At 44.8% G+C, this 22395-nt stretch overlaps 1 protein-coding gene across 1 annotated transcript in view; it reads right to left on the bottom strand.

Annotated features, from left to right (window-relative positions):
• Positions 1 to 369: 369 nt before the first annotated feature.
• Positions 370 to 22395, bottom strand: part of LOC124613638 (thymus-specific serine protease-like) — a 60809-nt gene continuing 38783 nt past the window's right edge. The window contains exons 5-7 of the mRNA XM_047142353.1: positions 17148 to 17256; positions 13996 to 14165; positions 370 to 515 (exon numbers count right to left, since the gene is read on the bottom strand). Coding sequence (XP_046998309.1) covers positions 370 to 515; positions 13996 to 14165; positions 17148 to 17256 — 425 coding nt within the window. The remainder of the gene's footprint in view (positions 516 to 13995; positions 14166 to 17147; positions 17257 to 22395) is intronic.

The raw sequence follows: 22395 nt of genomic DNA, 5'->3' as shown, positions 1-22395 counted from the left end.
TAGACGTAAATCCATGATTCGTATGGTTACATGAAAAGTTCTTTTTTAATAATATCTTGCTTTTAATAATATCCTTCTTTTTTAATAGCATCCTTTCCTTAACAATTTCTCGCTGAGTAATAAAAATAATCCTACAGTTACAAAGTACTTTTATTTTCTGGAGAATCATTCACTGACTTTGCATTCAACGACGAATTCGCTGTTTTATATATCATTTTCATTACTGTAATTACGAAAACTAATATAACCTGGAAAAATCTTCAGGCGCAGCTACGAACGATGCGTGTGTGCATAATCTTTCCCAGCAGGCACCTCTTCTCAGCGCTGCGTTTGACAAGGCCTAGGTGTATCAGGAGTTTTGGAAAGTAATTAAGACAACAGTCTTTTTGTTTCTGGCTTTATTCGTATTAACACTTTTTTCCACTGCTGCTTGGGCCCTAGTTGATCCACTGGGCGACCAGCTGCTCGATCCTGTCGTGGGCTGCCGTCAGCTGTGGGATGTCCAGCAGTGTCGTCTGTAAACAGAAACACACCAGGTCACTTATACAGTTGCAGCAGAAACACAGGAGTTCTTTATCGACCAGCAGCATATTTCCTATGGAACACTGGGCCTTCATCAACAATCACCACTACACGTTGTTGTCTGCTACACTTTTTATCCTCCCAGCTCTTGTTCAAATGTGTCACTTCCTGGTATGCATATCTTCCTCAAATAACCTGAGGGCCACCCCATTTATTTTATCGTAGTCCAAGTAAGGCGCGCCTTTGCTGGTGTTACTGCGCCGTGTCTGAGAGTGACGGTTTAATTACATGACCTTTTTTGTACCACTATATAGCTAAATGTGCCTGAAAGCCCATGTTTTGTAGCCTAAGAATAAATCTGAAACGTTAGTAATTTTGTTTCGAGCTTATTCCATTTGTGTTTGTTAACGAGTTATAGGAATTACCCCAAAGCAAACCTGAGCATTCATGTAATGCCAGTTCTGAAAATACGTAGATCCTAATGTACACGATGATAAAGAATTATCAAACCAATTAAGGTGTTATTATATTTAGAAGAGCTGACGTATCGACTGGATAAACAGTAAGATAAATAACCAAAATGGTAACAATAGGTTGGTATACTTTGGTTAAATCAAATATTTTCAAAGTCAAGCTTCCGGTCTGCATCAAACAGAAAGTCTACCTTCAGTGTGTAGTACCAGTTCTGACTGGTGGTGGTCATGTATGAACTTTCAGTATGAAAAGCACTAAAAATCGTTCAACAAGGAGAGGAGAAAAGTATATCAGGCTTACTAACACAAGCTAAAAAATAGAAGAATAAATGAGGGAACAAACTGGAGTGGCAGACAAAATTACAGTCTTATAGAAGGAAATGAACGATGGCAAGAAAGTTGACCAATATAATGGTTGTTAGATGGAACAAGTAAGTTCTTCACTGGATTCTAAGACATAAGGGCAACAAACCGGAGAAATCAGCTTTATGGAAGCGGTAAGATGGTATCAGAAAGCAACCACGGGCAACATCGATGCCTACATCTACATCTACATCTACATTTATACTCCGCAAGCCACCCAACGGTGTGTGGCGGAGGGCACTTTACGTGCCACTGTCATTACCTCCCTTTTCTGTTCCAGTCGCGTATGGTTCGCGGGAAGAACGACTGTCTGAATGCCTCCGTGCGCGCTCGAATCTCTCTAATTTTACATTCGTGATCTCCTCGGGAGGTATAAGTAGGGGGAAGCAATATATTCGATACCTCATCCAGAAACGCACCCTCTCGAAACCTGGACAGCAAGCTACACCGCGATGCAGAGCGCCTCTCTTGCAGAGTCTGCCACTTGAGTTTGCTAAACATCTCCGTAACGCTATCACGGTTACCAAACAACCCTGTGACGAAATGCGCCGCTCTTCTTTGGCTCTTCTATATCTCCTCCGTCAACCCTATCTGGTACGGATCCCACGCTGATGAGCAATACTCAAGTATAGGTCGAACGAGTGTTTTGTAAGCCACCTCCTTTGTTGATGGACTACATTTTCTAAGGACTCTCCCAATGAAACTCAACCTGGTACCCGCCTTACCAACAATTAATTTTATATGATCATTCCACTTCAAATCGTTCCGCACGCATACTCCCAGATATTTTACAGAAGTAACTGCTACCAGTGTTTGTTCCGCTATCATATAATGATACAATAAGGGATCCTTCTTTCTATGTATTCGCAATACATTACATTTGTCTATGTTAAGGGTCAATTGCGACTCCCTGCACCAAGTGCCTATCCGCTGCAGATCTTCCTGCATTTCGCTACAATTTTCTAATGCTGCAACTTCTCTGTATACTACAGCATCATCCGCAAAAAGCCCCATGGAACTTCCGACACTATCTATTAGGTCATTTATGTATATTGTGAAAAGTAATAGTCCCATAACACTCCCCTGTGGCACGCCAGAGGTTACTTTAACGTCTGTAGACGTCTCTCCATTGATAACAACATGCTGTGTTCTGTTTGCTAAAAACTCCTCAATCCAGCCACGCAGCTGGTCTGATATTCCGTAGGCTCTTACTTTGTTTATCAGGCGACAGTGCGGAACTGTATCGAACGCCTTCCGGAAGTCAAGGAAAATAGCATATACCTGCTATCCTGTATCTAATATTTTCTGGGTCTCTTGAATAAATAAAGCGAGTTGGGTCTCGCCCGATCGCTGTTTCCGGAATCCATGTTGATTCCTACAGAGTAGATTCTGGGTTTCCAAAAACGACATGATACTCGAGCAAAAAACATGTTCTAAAATTCTACAACAGATCGACGTCAGAGATATAGGTCTATAGTTTTGCGCATCTGCTCGACGACCCTTCTTAAAGACTGGGACTACCTGTGCTCTTTTCCAATCATTTGGAACCTTCCGTTCCTCTAGAGACTTGCGGTACACGGCTGTTAGAAGGGGGGCAAGTTCTTTCGCTTACTCTGTGTAGAATCGAATTGGTATCCCGTCAGGTCCAGTGGACATTCCTCTGTTGAGTGATTCCAGTTGCTTTTCTATCCTTGGACACTTATTTCGATGTCAGCCATTTTTTAGTTTGTGCGAGGATTTAGAGAAGGAACTGCAGTGCGGTATTCCTCTGTGAAACAGCTTTGGAAAAAGGTGTTTAGTATTTCAGCTTTACGCGTGTCATCCTCTGTTTCAATGCCATCATTATCCCGGAGTGTCTGGATATGCTGTTTCGAGCCACTTACTGATTTAACGTAAGACCAGAACTTCCTAGGACTTTCTGTCAAGTCGGTACATAGAATTTTATATTCGAATTCACTGAACGCTTCACGCATAGCCCTCCTTACGCTAACTTTGACATCGTTAGCTTCTGCCTGTCTGAGAGGTTTTGGCTGCGTTTACGCTTGGAGTGAAGCTCTCTTTGCTTTCGCAGTAGTTTCCTAACTTTGTTGTTGAACCACGGTGGGTTTTTCCCGTCCCTCACAGTTTTACTCGGCACGTACCTGTTTAAAACGCATTTTACGATTGCCTTGAACTTTTTCCATAAACACTCAACATTGTCAGTGTCGGAACAGAAATTTTCGTTTTGATCTGTTAGGTAGTCTGAAATCTGCCTTCTATTACTCTCGCTGAACAGATAAACCTTCCTCCCTTTTTTTATATTCCTATTAACTTCCATATTCAGGGATGCTGCAACGGTCTTATGATGACTGATTCCCTGTTCTGCACTTACAGAGTCGAAAAGTTCGGGTCTGTTTGTTATCAGTAGGTCCAAGATGTTATCTCCACGAGTTGGTTCTCTGCTTAATTGCTCGAGGTAATTTTCTGTTAGTGCACTCAGTATAATGTCACTCGATGCTATGTCCCTACCACCCGTCCTAAACATCTGAGTGTCCCAGTCTATATCTGGTAAATTGAAATCTCCACCTAAGGCTATAACATGCTGAGAAAATTTATGTGAAATGTATTCCAAATTTTCTCTCAGTTGTTCTGCCACTAATGCTACTGAGTCGGGAGGTCGGTAAAAGGAGCCAACTATTAACCTAGCTCGGTTGTTGAGTGTAACCTCCACCCATAATAATTCACAGGAACTATCCACTTCTACTTCACTACAGGATAAACTGCTACTCACACGCCACCACCGGTTGCATGCAATCTATCCTTTCTAAACACCGTCTGGGCCTTTGTAAAAATTTCGGCAGAATTTATCTCTGGCTTCAGCCAGCTTTATGTACCTATAACGATTTCAGCTTCGGTGCTTTCTATCAGCGCTTGAAGTTCCGGTACTTTACCAACGCAGCTTCGACAGTTTACAATTACAATACCGATTGCTGCTTGGCCCCCGCATGTCCTGACTTTGCCCCGCACCCTTTGAGGCTGCTGCCCTTTCTGTACTTGCCCGAGGCCATTTAACCTAAAAAACCGCCCAGCCCACGCCACACAACCCCTGCTACCCGTGTAGCCGCTTGTTGCGTGTAGTGGACTCCTGACCTATCCAGCGGAACCCGAAACCCCACCACCCTATGGCGCAAGTCGAGGAATCTGCAGCCCACACGGTCGCAAAACCATCTCAGCCTCTGATTCAGACCCTCCACTCGGCTCTGTACCAAAGATCCGCAGTCAGTCCTGTCGACGATGCTGCAGATGGTGAGCTCTGCTTTCATCCCGCTAGCGAGACTGGCAGTCTTCACCAAATCAGATAGCCGCCGGAAGCCAGAGAGGATTTCCTCGGATCCATAGCGACACACATCATTGGTGCCGACATGAGCGACCACCTGCAGATGGGTGCACCCTGTACCCTTCATGGCATCCGGAAGGACCCTTTCCACATCTGGAATGACTCCTCCCGGTATGCACACGGAGTGCACATTGGTTTTCTTCCCCTCTCTTGCTGCCATATCCCTAAGGGGCCCCATTACGCGCATGACGTTGGAGCTCCCAACTACCAGTAAGCCCACCCTCTGCTACCGCCTGGATCTTGCAGACTGAGGGGCAACCTCTGGAACAGCACAAGCAGCCATGTCCAGCCGAAGATCAGTATCAGCCTGAGACAGAGCCTGAATCCGGTTCGTCAGACAAACTGGAGAGGCCTTCCGTTCAGCCCTCCAGAATGTCTTTCGCCCCCTGCCACATCTTGAGACGACCTCCCACTCTACCACAGGTGAGGGATCAGCCTCAATGTGGGCAGTATCCCGGGCAGCCACAGTCGTAGTCCGATCGGGGGATACGTGGGACGAGCAGGCCATCCCCAACAAACCCCCATCCGGACCCCCACAGTGATGCTCATTGGCAACAGCCTCAAGCTGTGTGACCAAAGCCATCACTGCCTGAAGCTGGGAGCGAAGGGATGCCAACTCAGCCTGCATCCGAACACAGCAGTTGCAGTCCCTATCCATGCTAAAAACTGTTGTGCAAAGAACGTCTGAACTAATCTACAGAGAGCACAAAGAATTCGACACAAAATTTAAACGGTTATTTAAATACAAGATTGCCTAGTAAATGCAGTAATGCTGCTACTTGCGCACTGCTGACACACTGCTCGGCGGCGGAAGGAGACTACGCGATTTTACACTATTCAGGTACTAAAACGCGATGCTACAACTTTCAAATACTATAATACGCCAGAAATTTATGAATTAAACAATGCAAATACCAAAACACGCAAAGAAATTAAGAATTAAACTATGTAACAAGTAAGTGAGCTAAGAGTATACGACTTGCTGCTGCAGCTGCTTATCCAACGGCGGCAGGGAGCACACTGAGATGAATACCGTAAAACATACCTTCAAGAAGAGGCCTTTACCCAGCAGTAGATGTCAAATACAGATGATGATGGTGCTGATGATAAACAATTCACAGTTTGTTCTGTAAATTGGCTTTAACGATTTTGCTGTGATTTGAAAGTAATTACTCTCATAACATTTTGAGGTTAATGGAAATACTTCTATACACAGCACAGTATTACGGCAGGAAGAGCAAAATAGACTTTCCTGTTACCGATGCACTGTACCGAGACACAGGCCCGATAAGCGGGTGCGTTTCTCGAGTCCTTATACTCCCAGTGTCAACGGTCAACAGTGATAGCGTTAATTTGGATATAGCTAAAAGTACACTCCTGGAAATGGAAAAAAGAACACATTGACACCGGTGTGGCAGACCCACCATACTTGCTCCGGACACTGCGAGAGGGCTGTACAAGCAATGATCACACGCACGGCACAGCGGACACACCAGGAACCGCGGTGTTGGCCGTCGAATGGCGCTAGCTGCGCAGCATTTGTGCACCCCCGCCGTCAGTGTCAGCCAGTTTGCCGTGGCATACGGAGCTCCATCGCAGTCTTTAACACTGGTAGCATGCCGCGACAGCGTGGACGTGAACCGTATGTGCAGTTGACGGACTTTGAGCGAGGGCGTATAGTGGGCATGCGGGAGGCCGGGTGGACGTACCGCCGAATTGCTCAACACGTGGGGCGTGAGGTCTCCACAGTACATCGATGTTGTCGCCAGTGGTCGGCGGAAGGTGCACGTGCCCGTCGACCTGGGACCGGACCGCAGTGACGCACGGATGCACGCCAAGACCGTAGGATCCTACGCAGTGCCGTAGGGGACCGCACCGCCACTTCCCAGCAAATTAGGGACACTGTTGCTCCTGGGGTATCGGCGAGGACCATTCGCAACCGTCTCCATGAAGCTGGGCTACGGTCCCGCACACCGTTAGGCCGTCTTCCGCTCACGCCCCAACATCGTGCAGCCCGCCTCCAGTGGTGTCGCGACAGGCGTGAATGGAGGGACGAATGGAGACGTGTCGTCTTCAGCGATGAGAGTCGCTTCTGCCTTGGTGCCAATGATGGTCGTATGCGTGTTTGGCGCCGTGCAGGTGAGCGCCACAATCAGGACTGCATACGACCGAGGCACACAGGGCCAACACCCGGCATCATGGTGTGGGGAGCGATCTCCTACACTGGCCGTACACCACTGGTGATCGTCGAGGGGACACTGAATAGTGCACGGTACATCCAAACCGTCATCGAACCCATCGTTCTACCATTCCTACACCGGCAAGGGAACTTGGTGTTCCAACAGGACAATGCACGTCCGCATGTATCCCGTGCCACCCAACGTGCTCTAGAAGGTGTAAGTCAACTACCCTGGCCAGCAAGATCTCCGGATCTGTCCCCCATTGAGCATGTTTGGGACTGGATGAAGCGTCGTCTCACGCGGTCTGCACGTCCAGCACGAACGCTGGTCCAACTGAGGCGCCAGGTGGAAATGGCATGGCAAGCCGTTCCACAGGACTACATCCAGCACCTCTACGATCGTCTCCATGGGAGAATAGCAGCCTGCATTGCTGCGAAAGGTGGATATACACTGTACTAGTGCCGACATTGTGCATGCTCTGTTGCCTGTGTCTATGTGCCTGTGGTTCTGTCAGTGTGATCATGTGATGTATCTGACCCCAGGAACGTGTCAATAAAGTTTCCCCTTCCTGGGACAATGAATTCACGGGGTTCTTTTTTCCATTTCCAGGAGTGTAGTTCAGTGGAATTTGTTCAGTCACGACATGAGACAGTGAATACCACCAAATTGCCCCAAGATATAAATTAATGATAAATTAATGCTTGTTTCAATCCCAAACAACTGTATACATTCCAAAAGTGCCAGAACTCGGTAGTGCGCGAGCACTTATAGTATGAGACGCCCATTATATTCAGCTCATGACTCGACGCTGTAGGCAGGAGAATGCGGCCGGAGACCTGAACAGACTCACCGTTGGTGATGCACGCTGAATACATCTTTACTTTATTCTCCGTGGAGTCACAATTTAGCGTCTAGCCTGAAACTACATGTTAACAACTTCGGAAAGTATGAAACTTGGGATATTTTTACATCTGTGGGTGGTGCATCGCAATATTGAAGTAGTAAGCCCAAAGTGTGTCGGAAAGTTTACCATTCTCCTTCGTTCTATAGGGAGTGGGCTTTGTTTCAGTACCATATTAAGCGATACCCACTCCATTTATATCCAATATCCATACCCATTCACAACTTACAAGATGTCTGTTATTGTCTTTGTGGTGGTGGTGGTGGTGGTGGTGGTGGTCGTCGTCGTCATCTTACGTCCGAAGACTGGTTTGAAGCAGCTCTTCACGCAAGTTTATCCTGTGCAAGCTTTTTCATCTGCGAATAGCTACAACAACTTACATCCTTTTGAACCTGCTTACTGTGTTCGTGTCTAGGTGTCCTTCTACAGTTTTTATCCCCCCCTCCCTCCCGCTCACCTACGTCTATTATCAAATGATGCCTCATGATGTGTTCTATTAACCAAACGCTTCTGTTGATCAATTTGTGCCACAAATTTCTTTTTCCACAGTTTGATTCACTGCCTCCACATTAGTTGTGCCATCTACCCATTTAATCTTCAGAATTCTTCCGTAGCTCCATACTTCAAACGCTTCTGTTTCCTTCTTTTCTGAACCGCTTATCGTCGATGTTTCACTTCCTTACATTGCTGTACTCCAGCAAAAACCTTCAAAAGAGACTTCCCAACACTTAAATTTTTATTAGCTCTTAACAAAATCCTGTTTTTCAGAAACGTTTTTCTTGCTATTGCCAGTGTCAAATGGCATTTTACATCATCTCCAGTTTGAACATAATAAGTTATTTTACTGACAAAACAGAAAAACCCACCCAATTAGTGTCTTGTTTTCCAAACTAACTCTCTCAGAATCATGTGACTTAATCCAACTGCCGGCCGGGGTGGCCGAGCGGTTCTGGGCGCTACAGTCTGGAACTGCGCAACCGCTACGGTCGCAGGTTCGAATCCCGCCTCGGGCACGGATGTTTTTGATGTCTTAGGATACTTAGGTTTAAGTAGTTCTAAGTTATAGGGGATTGATGGCCTCAGAAGTTACGTCCCATAGTGCTCAGAGCCATTTGAACCATTTTAATTCAACTACATTCCATTACATCTACATGTACTTCTAAACCTACATGATTACTATACAATTCACGACTGAGTGTCTGTCAGAGGATTCTTCCAACCACCTTCAAGATACTTCTGTACCTCACGAACAGCACGCGGGAAAAACGGACATTTGAATCTCCTTATAAAGGTGGGTGTCAATGAATATTTACACCCTCCTAGGAGAAAGTTGGTGACTGAAATGTCATGAGACGATCCTGTCGCAACGAAAAACGCCTTTGTTTTAATGATTGCCACTCCAATTTGCGTATCATTTCCGTAGCACTCTCTCCCCTATTACGTGATAATACAAAACAAACCGCTCTTCTTTGAACTTTTTCAATGTCCTCCGTCAGTCTTATCTGATGCGGTTCCCACACCACACAGTAATACTCCAGAAGAGTGCGGAAAAGCGGAGTGTGAGCAGTCTCTTCAGTAGACCTGTTGCGTTTTCTCAATTCTGAAAGAGTGGTGTAGGCAGTCTGTTTAAAAGATCTGTTGCATCTTCCAAGTATTCTGCCAGTAAATTCCAGTCTGGTTTGCTTTCCACGCAACCTTACCTGTGTGAACGTTTCAGTTTAAGTTATTGTAATTCCTAAGCGTTCGGTTGTATGAAAAGCCTTTAGATATGTGCGTTTTATAGTGTAACCGAAATTTGGTTTGAGTTGATGACTTCACACCTTTCATTATTTAGACTAATTCTCCATTTTTGGCAGCATGCAATGTTTGTCTAAATCGTCTTGCAGTTTGTTTTGATCATCGGAAGACTTTAGAAGACAGTAAGTGACAACATCATCTGCAAAGAGCCTCAGGTATTTAGGGGTAATAATAGTAAGAAAAAATCTCTAGATTGACCTTAAGAGGCTGCTCAGGGAAGTCCTCCGAGCATCCCGGCATAAGAAACCCATGGTCTTCCGCAGCCCGTCACTGAGTCACGGCATTTCGTTTCGCTTCTTGCCCCAGCTATCTCTGCATCTGTACTGCAACGAAAATAGCCCACATCAGGGCAAATCCCGACGGTATGCATTGTGTCTATTGTTTCGTTCGCTCACGGTATCTGCTGTTGCAATAGTAGTGCCCTGTTTAATTCGTTGCTCTCAAGTTTACCTTTTTCTGACGTTTTTGATATTCATCGAGAGCTAGCTCACACATTTTTTAAATGGAACACAGATAGCACTGGTATCAACATAATTTTGTTTCTGTATGTTCATGCTGGATAAAAACGTGATTCAAGCATCATTCTCATCGGGAAAATAATTTTGTTCGTATTTTAAAAATGGTCGTGTTGGGAGTGGATAAACCAGTAACGTGCTATTTTCTAATTCTTTCTTTTGGGTGTTTATTTCAGACGAAAATTAATCAGAGATTGTTGAAAATTAAATGTTTAGAAATTGTTAACTATATTCAAACCTAATCGTAGTTAGTACAACGCTCTTGAAGATTATCCGTACAACGGACGTCCCAAACCGCAACTATAGATGAAAACACAGAAAATTTGAACAAAATTAAACTTAGTTTATGACACTATGACACTACGACCATGACAAAAGATATGTTCACACAGATTTTTGATCTTTGGAGGCTGTTGTTTCCTGAATGCTGACCACAAGAAAATGAAACGAATTCCTCTGCAATATTACAGAGCCCACTTTCGAAGTTGCTGTGAGTTCAAGGTGTTACTATACGCCATAAATCCTTTACGCCAGAAGAAAGTATACGTAACCGGCCCTTAATCCCTAATCACAAAATATTTCTGTTCCATCTGTAGATTTTTCACCTAAAGGTAGTTCGTTACTTATTTGCATCATCGGTAATTCATAATTGTGACCTGTCTGAATGATGTGGAATAGGTCACATATACTTTCTCAGGAAAAAAATTTGGTAACTTGCAGACTATTTACGAGATCTCATAAGCTATTATTTTAGATGCATATAGTGATTTATCCGTAACTATGTTCAGTTCGTTCAAGAAGACTAACGGCCAGATACGTATATTTTCTACTGACCGTACGTAATATCTTAAACCCATAGCAGCTTAGAAAGTGGAATGCAAACCGCATTGCATACATTACAATTTTTTTTTCATTTATTGTATTTCAATGTCCCATCTGGGAGGGGCTGGCAGCAGCATATGCGCTGCTCTTCAGCTGAAAGACATTAATTATACAATAGAAGACATTTAAAATTACAAAAATTGAAAATGGTTCAAATGGCTCTGAGTACTATGGGACTTAACTTCTGAAGTCATCAGTCCCCTAGAACTTAGAACTACTTAAACCTAACTAACCTAAGGACATCACACACATCCATGCCCGAGGCAGGATTCGAACCTGCGACCTAGCGGTCGCGCGGTTCCAGACTGTAGCACTTAGAACCGCTCGGCCATCCTGGCTGGCTTAAAATTACAAAGGAGAAAATATGACGTACATAAATATAAAAAGGGGGAACATAATGGAGAGAACAGACAAAAAGGGGGCGACTCTAAAATGGAGATAAATACCTGAAAAAAGTATTGCACACAGGAAAACCTCACACTGGGACAATTAATAGAAGAACACAAGGTGAAGTATGGCTGAAGCTTAAAAGTAGCGATGGACGGCATATCACATAACGATCGCTGACAGTAACACTATGTACAAGTCCAGCACACAATTAAAATCACAGATCTGGACACACAACACTGATGTAGCACACTGATGACGATGAGCAAACACAGGATCTGCCAGGGGCATGAAGATGAGGGAGAAGGGTGGAAGGGAGGGAAGGATGGAGAGGGGGGAGACGGGCGGGGGCGTGTCGAAGAAAGCTGGGGAGGGAAGGATGTGTGAGGGACACAGTTGAGGAAGGGGTGCAGGGACTCAGGGGAGGAATGGAGGAAAATCTGCTCTGAGAGAAGGAGGGGAGAGGAAAAGGGGGGCCCTGGGGAGGGGAGGGAACAAGGCCAGGTTACAGTTGGAAGGAAGGGTAGATGTCAGGGTGTAGTTCAACATCCAGGAAGGGAAGGTGCTGGAAATTGCCCTGATGAAGGAGATGGAGGGTGTGGAGGTGGAGAGAGGGAGGGATACAGCGATAGAGGTGCAGCAATGGGTGGGGGGTGGAGAGGAAGGAGGAAACCTGGGGGGGGGGGGGGGAAATCAAGCCTTCAGACAATGTATGAGGAGATGTTGGAGGAAAAGGAGGAGATGGGAGAAGGGGATGAGGTCATACAAGAGTCATGTGGGGGAAGGAAGGTGGATACAGAAGGCAAGGTGGAGTGGCGGGGTGCGTGGCGGTCAAAGATTTGGAGAGCCTTTGAAAGGGGGGGGGGGCAACGCTGGCATAACAGAGGAACAGAGGATAGGATGGATCTGTCGGTGTGGAGGATGGAAGGATGCAATCCCCATGTCCAGTCAGACAGGAGTTTCAGGAGGCGGAGGTAGGAATGGACTTTCTGCTGGAGGGTCATTAGGTGAGGGGTCCAGGTGAGGTGACGGTCAGGGGTGAGGCCAAGGTATCTCAGGGTGGGGGTGAGGTGGATAGGATGACCTTAAATCCATAAACGGTGAGGTAGAAATCGTGGAGACGGAAGAAGTGGGTGGTGCGGCCTATGATGATTGCCTGGTTTTTGGAGAGATTGAGACAAAGGAACCACTGGTTACACCATGTGGTGAACTGGTTGAGGTGGGTTTGGAGGATGCTTTGGGACCGTTGAAGGGTAGCATAGAGAACCGTGAAGGTGATGTCATAAGCATATTGGAAAAGGTGGTACTCTATAGCCAGAAACTTACTTTTTAACATTTTACTAAGGTTGTGGCACACGGGCTCACATCTTATGTAGTAATAATAAAGTTTGTGTAACAAGACTAAAATACAACATATAAAGTCTCAACAAGAACCCACAGTTGAATTAGTTACAATGTGAAAGAGATGTTTACATATGTACTAGAAGACTGAACTATGATATCTTTCCATTCTTCAGCAAAGTGTGTGTGTGTGTGTGTGTGTGTGTGTGTGTGTGTGTGCCGTCCAGATAGCGTTGAGAATTGAGAATGGAGAGTAGTGTTGTGGTGACGAGGGCTAGATGAGCAGTTCTCTGCTAAGCTGTGTCAAATTGTGTTCTAGAGTAAAAACGTCACTCACATGTCGACGAAAGAATTTTCCTAATGTTTCAGTTCCCGAGATGCAATCAACAGTTGACATGGTCTGTTCACTGTACACCACAATGTTTTGCTAACCTGTAAGTATGGGAGTACATCATCCACACCTACATTTACATATACATATAGACTCTGTAAGGCACACTAGAGGGCAAAGATGAGCGTATATTGTACCAATATTATAGGTTGTCTGTCGTACCTCTTCCATTCGTCAAAGGCAGACGGTGATAAATCTAGTGAATATTGTGGCTGCTCCAACGATTCCTGTTCAATATACCACCATATAGCCAAAGCAGGTTTATTGGTAGGCGAACTAATCTGGTAATACTATTTTTTTCTTTTGCAGACAGTGATTCTTATACGTTTCTGACAACAAGTACCAAGAAGCTGCTTTATATCCTAGAAAACACTGTACTAATCTACTTGACAGATAAAATCGACTTTTTGTGAATTTTAAATTCCCTTATATACTAGCAGCTTCACATCTCGCCCATAGTAAATAATTAAGACACCCAACCAGTAGCACTTGTTTTAAAACTCTCCAAACATTGCATTCATGCCACGCAGAATTACTGTTGAGCACGGTTCCAAGATGTGTGATCGGCGTGCGGAGCAAAATGCAAATCCATTACTGGTGTTTGCTGCAGCAATCCCCCTGATAAGTTTTTTCTGGTGTGCAGTGTTCAGCAGGTAGTCATAATATTTTGGCACATGAGTATGTGTTTCACACGGCCACACACAATGTGTTCACATGTCGCACGACCCTTGCTTTAAGATGACATGTACGTCTAAATTATCGGATAGCACTTTGCTGCAAATATTTTACATCCAGAAGCGGAATGCTCGGATTGAAGGTAAGCTATGGCATGCATATAATGGTATTGTATTGGTGTGAGATACTAACACTCAATGGCGATGGGTGGAGATGATTCGCTGATGTCGTCGAGGACTCCGAGTGCGTGCCACGGGTCGAGGCCGCCGTTCACGAAAGCAACGTTGGTGACGTTGGGGGTGCGACCCCCGTACAGCAGGTTGGCCTTCCTCACGCCTTCCTCCACCCTCTCCGCCGTGTACCTGAAACAGGAAACCACGAAAACGCTTTGACAGTGTTGCTCCAATGGTACCTACACTTTCTGCCCTGGTCCGCCCAAATTTCGAAAATTATACAACAATATTATGATATATTTACTTTTTTATGAATTATAGTGAGCGTATTTTGAGACAGTTGAGTATTAATTTTTAATGTAAATACGAAAAAATAAAATGGTACCAGCAGCTATAGACCTGTGCACATATAGAACGTAAACCCTGATAAAAACCAACGAAACTAAGTTTCGTAAGCGCCGATATGAACCAATTTTATGACTAAAAAGAAATTGTGATGTGATCGTCAAAACTGGGTACGTATTAATTAATGATCTTTTTCTCAAAACGATCATTTTCTCATATTCCATTCAGCGCCTTGTGGAAGATACAGTGCTAGACGTGTGGAGCAAAATGCAAATTCAGCACTGGTGTTTTCTGCACCAACCTAAAGTAAGTTTTTCTAGTTTGCAGTGTCCTTGTGGTGAGCATACTGTATGACCTTCAGTAAACACACCATCAGATTATTTGACTTGTCGCTCTAACGAAATAGGCGAGTGTCAGCAATATGTCTTATGGTCTTATCGTGCCGTGTTTATCTTCTGCCGTTAGGTCAGACGATAGAAAGGCCACTTGCACGCTTATAGTAGCAGATTGACGGTGACCAACTTTAAACATAACTTGATTAATATTCACACACATTTATTAAAATAATAACAAGCATAAAAATTACTTAAATTTGTCCTGGATGCTATTTACAATTGACAATCTGAAGTTCCTTTGGTATTGGTACGCTAATCTTATTCTCACATATATCTCTGATACTTGACAAAAGTGTCTATACATTTATCTTCATGGCTATGTACAGGAATATGGTAATCGTATTAGGCGCAGACTGAAACTTGACTATAGACTGGTACAGACAAATGCAAACTGGTACAGACTGGTGCAGACAAATAAATACTGACTAATCGGAGGTCTGTACACTTGTTATAATACCTCGCGCGTTCATGTATCACTGCGCGAGTGTGATCCACGAGGAGAAAAGGTTGTACATTAGCAGCAATCTCATTGGCTGCCTTACATATTAATATGCGGATCGGTGGAAGCAGAATTTGGTCCGTCTCTATGGCAGCGCCATCTCGTAGTGTGGAGACAGACGAGCGCTGCGCCTGCATTGTTGTGCTTAGCAGGGCGCGCTCTAGTGGGAAAGTTGTGTACGCACTGACTATGCGGAACTATGTACACAACAGTCCTCTATAGTCAGCGACTGGTTTTTATTTTTAATATCCGAGCCACTTCCCCAGGACAAATCGAATGTCCCAAAGCCATCATACTTTCAGTCTGACCATAACATCCAACAATGACAAAAATCCAGCTTTTTCCGTTTTTCTGGTGAGCTGGGTACTTCATGAAAGGAGTTAAGACGATGTAATTTGTATTCTACGGGGGGCCAGACTGTGGAAGTGCCGTCAGTTGAGTATCAAGGAACGATTGGTTGACCCTTCACAGCCCATGTATAAGCACAGGGAAAAAATATAACAATTTCTTTCGAACACTAGTCAGTGAAACAGTTCTTTGTTTTCGTTATATAAAAATCGACATTGTATGTGTTACACACTGATGTTGTGCGACGTAATTCTTAGCGTCACTACAGTGCGTACATCCACTAGGTGATCCTTTCTCCGGCATATGGGATGCACTGTCAAAGTACGGTAAGGATTTGATAAAGATGCTCCAATTAGACCAACAGCTACAAAGAGTCTGAACTGCTTCAAGGATATTTGTTAGTGATTGCAGTGTTCTTTATAAATGATGAAGGCATTTACAACAGTGACAACGACGAAAGTGGCAGAAAATGCTGTGCCACCAATTCTTGCTTTTTCTATGAATCTCATAGATTTATATTTGCATAATGTTTTCGTCTAGAAGCTGCATACAGCCATTGTAATCCCTTACAAAATATCCCCACCGGAGCCATCTTTACATTTCCAAGATACTCTGCTTACGTTTTCAATACTGTGAAATTTCCAAAGAAACTGCAACGGTTTGCGATCTATTCAGCTATTGGTGTGATGTCATAGCTGCTAGCCTGCTGCATCGAAACTCAAATTTCACCAGGGCTAAATGTAGATTTATTGTCACAAAAATCAATAACAGTATATGACAACAATCTGAAATTCATAATAAAGTATTTTGGGTGGTTTCAAGGTGAAACGACTCGCGCTTTACGACGATTTTAATGGCTACATAGGTCATTACGTCCCAGTGGTTTCAAAATGAAACAGCCCATACTTTTTTAAGAAACGAAACTGGTTATCATAATTATTAATGAAAATATCTTCCTAAGTGAAGTGTAAGAACAAAGTATTATCTTAAATTCCAAAGGTCTGATACAGAGATGTTACAAATCAAGTATATAACTAAGTCTGAGTTGCAAGCCCCGGTACTCAGTGCCACATTACGCTGAAAAGGCAGCTTATCTTCAACAGTCACTTTGCTGCTGCAAATAGTTGCCTCTGCTGACGCTAGGTGACACCAGCAGTCAGTGTGCAGAGCTGGCCTCGAGATAAGACCAGCGACCCGGATAAGAAAGCGAAGTAAAAATATGGTATCAGACTGAAACCACTGGGCCGGAAATCCGCTATTTCAATGCTGGCCAGCAACGGATGAATGAAGGTTTCACATGGTGATCTAGTTAGTCTTCTGCAAACTTTCCTAGCTAAACATGATACACATGGAGGAAAGAGCGTACCGGAACAAATCAGTTATGTCCGACTGAAATTCTGAGAATAAAACGCTCGAATGCACAACATACATCAGAAAATGTTCTTTACTCTAGCTAAATGAAGATCGAAAGAAATCATCGTTTACACGTGGAACGATTATTGAAATATTATCTACAAGAGAGAGCAATAAGCAGCCTAGGAGCCCTCCAGCCGTACTTTCTCTGAGCCGAAAATGAAGGAGCACATGTCAGTGTAGTAGGGCAGAGTCCTCCAGTGGTCGAACGGCTGGTTGGCGGAGTCCGTGGTCTGGTAGTAGCCGAACTCTGTGCACGTCTGCCACAGCCACTGGCGCACTGCAAAACAGTGGGCGTCACACTGCTTTCAATGAAACGCCTTGCATGAACGAAGGAACCAACGTAAACCTTAATATAATATTTAAGAGAAGCACAGAAGTTAGTTAACTGCACATGATGTACATTTTACTAGCTGAGTGAGAAAGTGTGACTGCAGGGACTTATCTCTGGTACGCTCCCCGTGAGACCCACATTTCCAACTTGCTGTCCACACACTACATTTCTAGTGCCCTGACAACTATACTCATTAATCACGGCATTGAATCTACCGATTCCCGTAAGAGTTTGAGCAATGTGAGTGCATCTGCAATGAGGAAGATCATTGGCTGGTAAGCGTTATATATACGCCGGCCGGAGTGGCCGAGCGGTTCTAGGCGCTACAGTCGGGAACCGTGCGACCGCTACGGTCGCAGATTCGAACCCTGCCTCGGGCATGGATGTGTGTGACGTCCTTAGTTTAGTTAGGTTATGTAGTTCTAAGTTCTAGGGCACTGATGACCTCAGCAGTTAAGTCCCATAGCGCCCAGAGCCATTTGAACCTTACATATACACTACTGGCCATTAAAATTGCTACACCAAGAAGAAACGCAGATGATAAACGGGTATTCATTGGACAAATATATTATAATGGAACTGACATGTGACTACCTTTTCACGCAATTTGGATCCATAGATCCTGAGAAATCAGTACCCAGAACAACCACCTCTGGCCGTAATAACGGCCTTCATACACCTGAGCATTGAGTCAAACAGAGCTTGGATGGCGTGTACAGGTACAGCTGCCCATGCAGCTTCAACACGATACCACAGTTCATCACGAGTAGTGACTGGCATATTGTGTCGAGCCAGTTGTTCGGCCACCATTGAGCAGACGTTTTCAATTGGTGAGAGAGCTGGAGAATGTGCTAGCCACGGTAGCAGTCGAACATTTTCTGTATCCAGAAATGCTCGTAGAGGACCTGCACCATGCGGTGGTGCATTATCCTGCTGGAAAGTAGGGTTTCGGAGGATTCGAATGAAGGGTAGAGCCACGGGTTGTAACACATCTGAAATGTAAAGTCACTGTTCAAAGTGCCGTCAATGCGAACAAGAGGTGACCGAGACGTGTAACCAATGGCTCCCCATACCGTCACGCCAGGTGATATGCCAGTATGGCGATGACGAATACAGGCTTCCATTGTGCGTTCACCGCGATGTCACCAAACACGTATGCGACCATCATGATGCTGTAAACAGCCGAAAAAATGACCTTTTGCCATTCGTGCACCCAGGTTCGTCGTTTTGCACACCATCGCGGGCGCTCCTGTCTGTGATGCAGCGCCAAGGGTAACCGCAGCAATGGTCTCTGAGCTGATAGTCCGTGCTGCTGCAAACGTCGTCGAACTGTTCGTGCAGATGGTTGTTGTCTTGCAAACGTCCCCATCTGTTGACTAAGGGATCGAGACGTGGCTGCACGATCCGTTACAGCTATGCACATAAGATGCCTGTCATCTCGACTGCTAGTGATACGAGGCGGTTGGGATGCAGCACGGCGTTCCGTGTTACCCTCGTGAACACACGGATTCCATATTCTGCTAATAGTCATTGGATCTCGAACAACGAGAACAGCAATGTCGCGATACGATAAACAGCAATCGCTATAGGCTACAATACGACCTTTACCAAAGTAGGAAACTTGATGGTACGCATTTCTCCTCCTTACACGAGGCATCACAACAACGTTTCACCAGGCAACGCCGGTCAACAGCTGTTTGTGTTTGCGAAATCGGTTGGAAACTTTCCTCATGTCAGCACGTTGTAGGTGTCGCCACCGGCGCCAACCTCGTGTGAATTCTCTGAAAAGCTTATCATTTGCATATCACAGCATCATCTTCCTGTCGGTTAAATGTCGCGACTGTAGCACGTCAGCTTCGTGGTGTAGCAGATTTAATGGCCAGTAGTGTATGCAGATGAACAATACCATCTTCATAGAAATCCTATGAAAGTATCTTAATTTTTATTAGGTTTTCTTCCATTGTGTTAGGCCTCAGGATAGTATCCCCGGGAGACACTAAAATTTCGACCAAATTCTACCTTGGCAACTCACCGAAGCCGATCCGCCCGTGTCAATAACCAGCAGACTGCAAGTTGGAGGGAAAGCGAAAAACGCGGAAGCTATCTCCACACGGGGGAACGACCGAGCTCCCAGCATAATGATGTCGTGGAAGCCAAGAATACCGCCATATCAGTGAGTACGCTGGGTACAACGCAACTTGGTACCTCACAACCGCACCCCGCCCGGCGACTGTAGGAGTCTGGGACAGGACCCCTATAACTGTCAAGTACGACGTCAGAAATCGCTCTGTCTGTCCTTGCTTCCCCTTGAGCCAAACTAATCGTCCCAAAGAAACCGTTAACGCTGCAGTATGGGACTGTGATTGGCCACTGGCGAATCTCATACGTCTGCCATCAGATACAGACTTCCCACCTCGTCTACTGTCCGTTCGACCACCTGGCGATCAGAATGAATTTTTCACTCTGCAGCGGAGTGTGCGCTAATTATGAAACTTCCTGGCAGATTAAAACTGTGTGCCGGACCGAGACTCGAACTCGGGACCTTTGCCTTTCGCGGGCAAGGGCTCTGCCAACTGACCTACCACCAGGTGCACTTGCCCGCGAAAGGCAAAGTTCCCGAGTTCGAGTCTCGGTCCGGCACACAGTTTTAATCTGCCAAGAAGTTTCATAATCAGCGCACACTCCGCTGCAGAGTGAAAATTTCATTCTGGAAACATCCCCCAGGCTGTGGCTAAGCCATGTCTCTACAATATTCTGTCTTCCAGTAGCGCTAGTCCTGCAAATTTCGCAGGTGAACTTCTGCGAGGTTTGGAAGGTAGAAGACGAAGTACTGGCGGAAGTACAATTGTGGGGACGGGTGCTTGGGTAGCTCAGTTGGTAGAGCACTTGCCCGCGAAAGGCAAAAGTTCCGAGGTCGAGTCTCGGTGCGTTACACAGTTTTAATCTACCAGGAACTTTCACCTGGTGGTCGTCTACGTTCATGTTACTTAATAGGAGCCGGCCGCGGTGGTCCCGCGGTTCTAGGCGCTCAGTCCGGAACCGCGCAACTGCTACGATCACAGGTTCGAATCCTGCCTCGGGCATGGATGTGTGTGATGTCCTTAGGTTAGTTAGGTTTAAGTAGTTCGAAGTTCTAGGGGACTGATGACCGCAGCTGTTAAGTCCCATAGTGCTCAGAGCCATTTGGACCATTTGAACTTAATAGGACCACCAACTTCATTCGCCAAGTATTTTACACGTACTGCGAACGGCAGTGGTCCTATCACACCATTAAAAACGACATACCGATCTCTGCTGGTAAGGAAGTTTTCAAAAAAATGGTTCAAATGGCTCTGAGCACTATGGGACTTAACATCGATGGTCATCAGTCCCCTAGAACTTAGAACTACTTAAACCTAACTAACCTAAGGACATCACACAACACCCAGCCATCACGAGGCAGAGAAAATCCCTGACCCCGCCGGGAATCGAACCCGGGAACCCGGGCGTGGGAAGCGAGAACGCTACCGCACGACCACGAGATGCGGGCAAGGAAGTTTTCAATTCAATCTCATATCTTTGTTGAATTTTGTTTTATGGGCATTATGCTACTGTCCGCGCCTAACGATTCGTCTCGGAATGCTGGAGAATCTTCATAGAAGATATAGGCAAAAAATTTAAAGTTTTAAGAAGACCAGCAAGCTTGACTGTTTATACACGTATCCAGGCAACGGTCTGATCGTGGCTTCATCACCCCGCCACCATCGGCGCGAATCCGCGATAGTGGCGCTGTTTGCCTTACTTAGCGCTAATGACCACAACCTACTTAATCCTTCTTTACTGCCGCAGTTGTTTGTTTGCTTTCGAATTCTATGGCCTCTCTTTGGGTCCTAGCACAGTAATGACTAGTTGTTGATCAAAACCGAAGTACTGCTGAAACAAAATTGGTTGTTCCCTCGTCCCTAATTGCCCTTTATTTCCTCAATCCGGGTGCTGCAGTCGCAAGCGATCTCGCGACCTCAAGAAGCAGTCTGATGACGTCACGACCAAGTTCAAAATGTGTGTGAAATCTTGTGAGACTTAACTGGTAAGGTCATCAGAGCAAGCTGGATTTCACCTTACTATCGGTGCTGACAGAAAACCTTTATTCCCACGTAAGATTTAATTGGTCTTCTGAGAAGTAATGATTCTTGAGTAGAACGTATTCTCGATAATGTTACAAGAAACTGATATCAATCAGATAATTTTCGTTGAACCGACTGCGTTCCGATATCCTTAGGACTTTCACCTTTTATTTACTTGTTCTAATGAAAACCGGTTTCCCCACAGTTGAATTTTTTTTAAAATTTGATATTTATCTCATGCACAATATTACCTCATTTTAATATACTGGTAGACGTGCTTAACGAATCTAAAGGTTTAAGTACAGTAACTGTTGTTTCATCGAGGGAAGTGTCTAGATGAGATGATACTGTCTCGAAAACGATTTTACAACGTGAGATAAACAAAAAAAAAAAAAGCATAAAAATCCAGCTGTAAAGGAATTGGGTTACATTTAAATAAATCTGTTAGATAAGTCTTATCTGCATTGACCTTGCAATTCTTACATAAATTTTAAGGAGATGCACCCTTTCCCAGTTACTTGGCACACTCCGTTGACTCAATGATCTACGGTAAACTGACATTAAAAGAGAGGCCACTTCCTCTCATATTCTGTAAAAAATCTTAAGGGAACGGTACCATTCCAGTACCGAGCGACTTAAACTTTTTTTAAGATGCAAAAAAGGCTTTTTTTTTTCTTCTGGACAAATAAGTATTTGAGGTGGTGATCGTAAATGGTACTCCCTGCTTAGAGGATGTATCTTCTAATAGCCGCCAGGCATATTTGATCTGGTGTTATGGCAGATAATTTAAATTTCGTTCCTGTAATGTGTAGATGGAGTGATACTGATCATCATGTGTTTCAAGCGACTCCTAAGGTCAATGGAATGCGAAGCTTGATTATCGTTACAAACAAAATATTTTTAAAACGGAATTTTATGTTCCCATTCGATAGGACAGTCCCAAATTAATGTAGGCGATTTTCGCTTTATCCATATGCATTAA

This window comes from Schistocerca americana, chromosome 4 (assembly GCF_021461395.2).
Source record: "Schistocerca americana isolate TAMUIC-IGC-003095 chromosome 4, iqSchAmer2.1, whole genome shotgun sequence".
NCBI lineage: Eukaryota > Metazoa > Arthropoda > Insecta > Orthoptera > Acrididae > Schistocerca > Schistocerca americana.
Note: the sequence above shows the minus strand (reverse complement) of the source record. Positions and strands in the feature narration are given on the sequence as shown.